This window comes from Jatropha curcas, chromosome 8 (assembly GCF_041381405.1).
Source record: "Jatropha curcas cultivar XTBG-Jc1 chromosome 8, XTBG_Jcur_1.0, whole genome shotgun sequence".
NCBI classification, from domain to species: domain Eukaryota; kingdom Viridiplantae; phylum Streptophyta; class Magnoliopsida; order Malpighiales; family Euphorbiaceae; genus Jatropha; species Jatropha curcas.
The window spans coordinates 26,136,169-26,145,174 of record NC_143158.1 but is presented as its reverse complement, the minus strand read 5'-3'; the positions used below and the strand labels follow the sequence as shown (position 1 = coordinate 26,145,174).

The window sequence follows — 9,006 nt, the reverse complement described above, 5'->3', positions numbered from 1 at the left end:
TTATTTTTAATGTTTCAATATGCAATAATATTTCTAATTAAAATAATATTAAATATGTTGCTTTAATGTGTTAATATGTTTTTTTTTATTTTAGTAATTACAAATAGTTTTGGACAAGTTAATTTCAGTAGCTGCTTGTATTATTTAAAAAAATATAATAGTTCCTCTCAATATTCAATAACCTGATGTCTTCCAGAACATAAAATTTTAACTTAAACCCTACCTTATCAAACTGAATTTTTTCCACAAAGGATGTAATACAGAAGGGAGACACTGACAAGTTCTTTCCAAGATATATACATACGCGGGCGGGCGCGCAAATTACCATATTGTTCATATTATTCATGAAAGTGAACAAAATATTAACCAAACTCTCCATCCCACTTCAATTTCCATCAAATTGCTGTGTACAAAATTCTTATACTAATCGTTTGCAAACTTATACATTATATTACTCTGATACAAATAAACTAAGCTCTCAATCCAAACAAAAGAATTTTTAGAAGAAACTGTGTATTTAGTTTCACATGAGCCTGAACTGCATTATCATGTTCCAACATATCAAGAGAGAATGCGATTGCTTCTTCATATAATAATCATATACACTTTACATCTCCAAAGCATATGTCCAACATATATTTATATATATATATATATATATATATATATATATAAACAGGGTCTATGAACATGAAGTTGAAAAGAAAAGAATCAAGGCAAAACAAAAGATCAACACCAGGTTTGCTGCAAGTTTCATCAGAAATTCTGACGAGTCATGCATCACTCTCCTTCCAATGTGAAACTAACAACACCTTAAACATCATCGACCTATACACACATCCTTCACCTGAAATAGCTCGGCCTCACATAAAAAATGATATAGTATTAATTATCCATAGTGCTGCTATTTTGATCATCTTCAAAATAACAAAAATCCTGCCAGGAAAGTGAGATCACCCTGTTATCAAGGAAATCTAGTCCAGTAAAAGGAATAGTGTAAAGTAAGAAGTAGTCAGACCCTGCATAATGAAAGTTAAAGCTGATGCAAAATGAAAAAATAGAAACAAGAAAAAAAAAAAAAAAAAAAGAAAACTCACAAATTGATCATGCATCCACAGCTCTTTATGTATTATGTAGCTTCAGGATTAAATCCAATGTGTAATGTGGGAACAATTCCGTTCTTGCAGCAAAACTAAAAGCTTCATAGAAGATGAATCAAAGGCATAATAATACTATTAGCCTGAATATGCTTCAAAACCAGTAGGTGTATTAAACAGAGAAATCTTGGTTCTCTCTTATTTTCTTATTTTTTAAAACCTTTTCTGTCAGTAAGACAGTCAAAAGTGAAATCAACTGCTCCACAAATGGCATTATTTGACATTAATTGCAGCAGCCATGCTCCTAAGTTTCCGAGAAATTTCTGCAAAAGATGGCCTCTCTGCTGGATCAGAGGCCCAACAACTTCCCATCAATGCCTTCCATTCTGGATCACACCATGTTGGGATTTCTGGCCGTAATGAGTTATTCACAATCCCTCCTACAAATAAAAAAGAAGAAACATTGGCTTAATTTACCATGGTACAGCTGGCCAATTCATGGGTTAAGGCACACAAACGAACACGTATAAAAAATTCTTAAGAATAATTTCCAAGATTTGTGTGAATGTGGAAAAATAAATTCCTTTAGTGTTACTAATTTACTCTAGATGCATTATTGATGATGAAAAGGGTTTTAATGTTATGTATTAGTTTACAGTTTGCTTATGATATTACAAGATCGGTCAAGTTTTCAAGCCAGTTTATGGTGGCATTACGATACTGCAAACAGTACTTTCAAGAATTTTAGGACTCTTCGATGCTAATGGATAATAGGATAAATCGGAACTTTTAATGGAAGAGATGGAATGAATATCAGATTTGGGTATAAGGCAGGTATACACCAAGACAAGACAGGTTATTGACTCGACGCTATAATTTGCATCACACAGAGAGAGCTAGAATTTTTTAGAATGATTTACGCGGAAGTGATAGATCATGTACAGTATGTATGGAGACTATTTATACTACTAAAGACTGATAAGGTTTGTACTCTTAACTCAATAAAACCAATAAGTTTCACAAATAATAAGAAACTCAAATTTCTCTATAAACTATGCTCCTAAACAAGAATAAAAAGGCATAAATATCCTACTTCAAAATCTACACTACAAGAACAACAGTTAAGCCTTAATCCTATATTATCCTAGCCTCATAAACACTATCTATAATCACAAGAAAATAATACTCAATTTTCTTCTCATAGCCTCCATCATTCTCTGCCATTTGAAGAAAATTTGTCTTTATTCTTTCGAATATTGAAGCAACAAACTTGATTCCATCCATCCTTTGCATGGATTTGAAAACAACTCTATACTCTTTTTCTTCTTTTTTACAGGTAATAATATGATATATAATTTTCTTAACTCAAATTTGAGTATGACTTGTATGTAATTACAAAGTCAAGCCCAATTCATCAAGAACATCTCGCTTTTGTCACAAATTTATGGGAATCATACATAAACCCAATAAATTAAAAAGAGTTCAGAAAAGGAGGAGAGAGAGAGAGAGAGAGAGAGAGAGAGAGAGAAGGGGGGGGGGGGGGGATTGTATTACCAATGGTCTTTTAGTTGCAGTCTAATAATGTTGTGGGGCTTACCAATTATGGAGGCGCAATGCATACCAGCATAAGGCTCTTCCCCAGTTAGTAATTCCCACATGACAATCCCAAATGAATACACATCAATCTGCAGCACAAAATATAAAATGGTATAGATAACGTGGTTTGTTATATTATAGCAAATCTAATATTAGTGTCAGAAATTTCACCTTCTCTGTCACCATGTGGCTTTTTCCACTCAGAAGCTCAGGTGCCATCCACGGTAAAGTTCCACGGACACCGCCTGACACCAAGGTGTGCTGTTTAACCTTTGATAAGCCTAAATCACCAATCTGTGAGACAGTGTAAACTAGGTCAGTTCCCAAACCATGACATTTTAGAACTAATTACCATTATTGTTTTCAAGTAAAATTTTGAATCAGACCATCCAGTGAAACTAAATAATGATAAACCACAAACAAACATCGAAAGCACCAAGTGCAGTCTATTTAACTAAACAGCCAGCCATGGAATTTTGAAATTTCACAAAACCCATAAAAAAAATAACAAAACAAGATTTTGACTAACAAAAGAAAAGTTCAATACAAGTTTGTGGGACTTCCACATATCAGCTTCATACCTTGCAAACAGGACGCTGTGGATCTCTCATATTTACTAACAGGTTTTCACACTTCAAATCAAAATGAACAATGTTTTTCCCATGCAAATACTCCATTCCAAATGCAGCATCCATAGCTATGATGAGCCTCTTGCGACGATCGATGGTCCTGTCAAATGATATTAATTGTCACATATAATCATTCCAGGAAATTATTTGCTTTCTATATTTTTCTGTCAACAAGTTTTATCTTGTGGAATATTTAATTTATTCTTCATTCTTCATATGCAATAAGTATTAGCATAAGAGCCAAATATTTGCAAAACACAAATTGTTTACCTGTCTTTCTTCTGCAAAAACTGTTTCAGAGATCCATTAACCATGAATTCTGTCACAGTTGCTAGGGATCCATCAGGACCATCGCGAACTATGCCATAAAATGAAACAACATTTGGATGGTGTAAAGAACTCAAGATCAAAGCCTCCTTCCAGAAATCTGCGATCTACAGCGAGAATATAAATGCAACAATGGTTATTCAAATATCAACTCCATTACCAATCAGATGATTCATAATAATAATAACAATTTATTATCAGATGAAGAAGTCATGCTACTAGTGCTACTGATAGAATTCAAATAGCAAAGATTAATTGAAACACACTCATTTAGATGATGTTAACTGTCAAGTGAACGTCATCCTCTAACTGTCACCAATATGCAGGCATCAGCTTCAATATAATACACCGCAAAGTGATAGGATAAGTAAAATATGTGAAAGAAAAACAAGCTATGGATTATACCATAAACCCACACATAATTGCTACAGAAACCATGCTTGAGGAATCATAATCCTACCATATGATGCATTTTTACTTCCTCAGTTTTCAGACAACAGTTACAAACCATTTATGAAAAGTGCAAAGCAAGTTTCATCTAACCAAAGTTGTTATTCAAATTTATTCTTTTACTTTTTCCTCTTTTAAACAGTTCACCAGCACAGAGATTTCTACTAGCATCTGGATAGCCACAACATTTAGCGACCCGCCTCAGGAAATAGACTGTGAAGATCCAAAGATTTCACAAGCCTCCCTATGCTGCTTGGGAGTATCATATCCTAAATGATTTTATATGAAATACTAACTCATTCTTGCATAACAATATTCAGAAAATGCAGATTGATAAAAAAGGCATAATTATCTGAATGCTATAAACTCTACCAAGCGCTCTCTATCAGAAGGTCTCCCCGCAAAGCAGCTGGCTTTTATTCTCTTTATGGCTACATCAGAACCTTTCCATTTCCCATGATAAACAGCTCCATATGTTCCAGAACCTAATTCACGGATTTCCTCCAAATCATCATTTTTTATTGTCTGAATACAAAACAAGCATGCTGTTAAAACCTAGCGCAAAATGATGAAAAGATGGAATAATAAACAAGAAACAGTAGATGAAAGGAGCCATGAGGATGCCAAAGAAAACACCAATGATGCGCACAAGACAGAAAACATGAACCTGTAATCCCCTCTCAATAGCTTCTGCCTCAGCTTTCGTTGGCTCAATCTTGTTAGGATTTATATTGTCATCAGAATCCAACTCATTTTCTTCCAGAACATTCTGCAAGAAAAGCAAGGCATTAGAAAAAGAACATGAAGTACAGCATGGTAAAATGTATTTTCAGAATAAGAAAATCCAGTTCCTTCTCACCACTGCTTCATTTTCGTTTGGAGTTTCTCCTTTTGATACTGAAGAATGATTTATAGATTCAGCATCTTCTTTTACTCTAGCTTTGACCTCCTCAGCCTCTTCCAATGCTGCCTTCTTTACAGAAGCAATAAGCTCAGGTAAGAAACTTAATCGGTCAAGTGATAGCTTTGTATCTGCCACTACAGCAGAAGGGTCATTTTCATCAATTTTTGCATCAACACCAATTCCTTCAGTATTCCTAGAGCAATTTGAATGGACAGACTCTGGAAATGCAGCCCCACTATGAGTATGAGCAACCATGTTTTGCTCCAATTGAGGTATGTTTGAAACCTCTAAGTTCTCAACCTTTTCCACGTAATTTGCTTCTCGTTCCATGCCAAGTACAGTTTTCTCGTCTACTTTTGCCACTTCAGTGATATTGCTACTACTAATTTCTGGATTGCAACCAGGAGCACCTGTAATTGCAGATGAATTGAACATTTCGTGCGGGAGAGGTGGTTGTAAATTTTCTGCAGCAAATAGCTGCTTATTCTCCAGACCAGAATGATTTGGATTCAATCTCAAAGGATGGCCATAAGAGTATTCTGTGGCAATTGCTCCATCAAAACCAAAAGTCTTTTGCGTCGACTCTATCCTAGAATGCTGATTATCCATACAAGCACCGATCCTTTGACCACCCTCAATTGTACCCCTGAGAAGAGCTGGATTAACTGTGCCATTCACCTGTGAGGCTGCACTGGGAGTTTCATACGAATTGCCATGGACAGGGTTTTGAACATTTCGCCATAAATTCTGAGAATGTACATGTCCATGTGATGTCGGATAAAGATTCTCTGTTCCATAGGCATAAGGAAAATTCCCATACCGGACTGCACGTTCTTCAGAAGGTGTAACATGTAGATGGTGCGAAACAGCCACAGTCTGGTCATGAAACACTTCATTCCCCAATTCATGTACAGCTCGGTGATGACTATAAGTAGAGGGGGTATGATGGCCATCCACCAAATTGGCATGCCCAGGAGGATAATTTATGCCAGGACCGTCTACAATGTAGTGCTCATTTATCCTTCCAGCTCCAGAGGTATGTGTTCTTACTTCATCAGCAGGAGTGAACTGATGCTGCAGATTCCATCCTCTTTCATGGCTGTGCGCTTCATTGTAGATAGGACGAGGATCAGTCTGATCTTTGGGGTACATTACATGGTGAACCTTTGGATCAGCATTTAACATGAAGTGTTCCCTGTGGGTGTGGCACTCAGCAGGTGGATTAGCAACCTGGTGGAGTGCATTTCCTACATTGGGTTGCTCCACATGTAGTTGATTTCTTTGGAAAGGCACCCGGCAATGCTCACAGGCACTATTCCCATCAATAACATTGGGACCATGAAGCAAGTTACCAGGAAAACCAGCCTTATCAGGAGGTATAGCTCCAGAAGGCATCCATACTACATTCTCGGAATATGGAGGCTGATGGTCATAAGCAGAATGATGACTTAGAGGTTGCCGTGCATATTCTTCAGACACTCTATCCATAACTCTGTCAGGCAATTCCCCAAACTGCATACGGTACCTAGAAGGGGGTGAATTTGGAAACTCTGGCATTGGTCTTAGATCATGGTGCCCGTGATGCCTAGGAGAATAAATTGCAGGACTCCATGTACCATCCATTTCATTGTACCGCTGAGGAATTGCAATGTGATGCATGTTGTACTGTGGCATGGACATTTCACCACTCCTTGGCTGAAGCCCACTTTCAAGATTTAATGGACTAAAAAATTGTTCATGTACATGGATATCTTCAATTGGACCAATCAAAGGAGACTCAGGTTGCTGCCTTCTGAAATCAGCTCCATCATTCAAATTATTCAGCGCGTCCACATACCTCCTCTCAGAATCCCTTTCATCCCCATCAACATAATGGGATGAATCATCCTGGTCTGGATGCGAAAACAAAAAAATCCTAAGCCTAGTGAACCCATCCCCATAACCCAACTTCTCATACTCTTCCATCATATTAGTAACATCATCATCATTCACAACCGATACGAGGGCATCAAGATCCTCATCAGGTTGTTGATATTTCAAAACTGCAGCCCCTTCATAAAGCTCCCTCATTTTATTCATTAATTCCTCATAACCAATATCCCTATGCAAACTCACAATTCGCGTCTCTCCACCCACATACCGCAACTTCCCATCCTGAGGTCTAGGCATAATGCTACCTAAGAAACTGCACAATAATTTAACACGCGGGGTGGTGGTTTCATCATGTGACCCAAGGTTGGAGCCAGAGGTGGAATAAGTGAGAGATGATGTGTTATCCATCAAGTGAAGAGCTTGGCGAGGGTTTTGCTGGCTAACAACAACAGGGTTATGAGTCTTATTCAAGCACTCAATGCCTTTATTACACATGGAGTATCAGTCACGAAACATGCAACTAACAAATAATTTCTCAAACTCAAACTCTAATCCTAAACCCAAACGGATAACCAGATAGTTCACTTATTCCTATAAAGCAAATAAATAAATTCCCATTTAAAAACCTTATTAGAAGACTTTCAAAAGATCGTATCTTCCAATAGCAACCGTGGCCACAAGTTGAAACATCATCACCCCAACCAAGAAAAAAAAAACCCCTAAAATTAATTTAAAATCAACAAAACTTTAATCAATTGAAATTATAAACCGCTAAAACGCAAAACGCCCCACGTTGAGTTACAGAATCCAGGTTCTGGTGCAACCGATAAAATTACACCATATCGGAATTCCTGCAAAACGAATTGAATCTAAATTCCTCTAGAAACTAATTAGAATCATAAATTCAACACAAAAAGAAAAATATAAATTACCTCAAAAATCTATTTTCTCTCTCTGGCTTGAAATTGAAAAATATTATCAAGGAGATGAGAATTGGAAAAGTAAAAGAATAGAAAAGGAAAAAGAAAAGACATTGGTGACTGCCATAGGCAGAGGGCTTGTTGTGTAAAAGAGGAAACTGTGAAAGAAGAAGGAGAGAGAGAGAAGGAGGAGGGATGATAGATGCGATGGATGTTCGCCAGGTAGTGTCACACGTGGCACTACCTGCTTTCTGCAACTCTTTAACCTTCGCTCGGCATCTTCTATTTATTATCCTTCCCCCTTCCCGCTTCTCTACCAAGTATATGCCTCCGCTCTATAGCCCACGCGCTATTCTGTTGCGCGTGTGATTGTTGCAAAACGCATATTTTTGTTAGTTTTTGATTGATCGATTCACTGACCGATGGCCTTGACAAATTGACACTCGTATAGCGGTATAGGAGGATCAAAAAATAATATGCCACTCGTTTTTTTCTTTTTCGATTGATGCTAACTATATATTTTTTATTATAAAATCCTTTAAATATAAATTTCTTGTTTAGTTTAAAACCACGGTTTATTTTTTATTGTTTAAAAAAAAAATATATATATATATATATATATAAATAAATGATACCCCCAATTGATATAAAATTTTAAAAAATCATATTTTATATTTATTGATAAATAAATCAGGTATTGTTCCATCTATTCGAATCGGATGGACGGGTTGGATTCATAACCATTGGATGTTAGGGATTGATTTTAAAGAAATATGGTAGCCGTCCATTGCGTGGTGGCGTAAATGGCGCGCAGAATATTCTTTGTAGAAGAACCAAAGGGGGGTTTGATTCCATGTAAGGTTGCTGCGACTTGCGACTCCGGTCTAAATCAAAAGTTGACGCGCGCGTCTCAATCGATCTCACTTTCCCCGTGAAAAATCACATAGGCAAAGGGCATGTGTCGCCAATGTAAAAGCGCCACGTGGAAAAACTGAAAAGATGAGATTCGTTATAACTAGAAGCTTTGAGGACTGAAATCTTTTGTCGTCTTGTTTTTCATTGCTGGCTAAATATTGTCTTCTTATAATTTAATATTCGGAAGTATCTTCACAAATGAAAAGGAGATCGTTTTTTTTAACCAAAAAAAGAAAAGAGAAAGAAAGAATCCTTTTTTAGCTTGTTTTTTAATATTATTTTTACCATATCATGAA

The 9,006-nt window shown here is 36.5% G+C and overlaps 1 protein-coding gene across 2 annotated transcripts; it reads right to left on the bottom strand.

Annotated features, from left to right (window-relative positions):
- Positions 1-297: 297 nt before the first annotated feature.
- LOC105628498 (kinase superfamily with octicosapeptide/Phox/Bem1p domain-containing protein) lies at positions 298-8,076 on the bottom strand. Of its 2 annotated transcripts, none has more exons than XM_020677069.3 (10): positions 7,808-8,076; positions 4,959-7,726; positions 4,767-4,868; positions 4,472-4,624; positions 3,593-3,756; positions 3,275-3,422; positions 2,865-2,987; positions 2,695-2,782; positions 1,098-1,537; positions 298-974 (listed from the first exon to the last, which is right to left on the bottom strand). In XM_020677069.3, the coding sequence occupies exons 2-9, from the start codon at positions 7,368-7,370 to the stop codon at positions 1,371-1,373; spliced, it is 3,357 nt and encodes a 1,118-aa protein (XP_020532728.1). In that variant the 5' UTR covers positions 7,371-7,726; positions 7,808-8,076; the 3' UTR covers positions 298-974; positions 1,098-1,370. The 2 variants fall into 2 exon arrangements, with proteins under 2 accessions (XP_020532728.1, XP_012065306.1); XM_012209916.4 differs by having other exon boundaries at positions 298-936.
- Between the last annotated feature and the right edge of the window lie 930 nt (positions 8,077-9,006).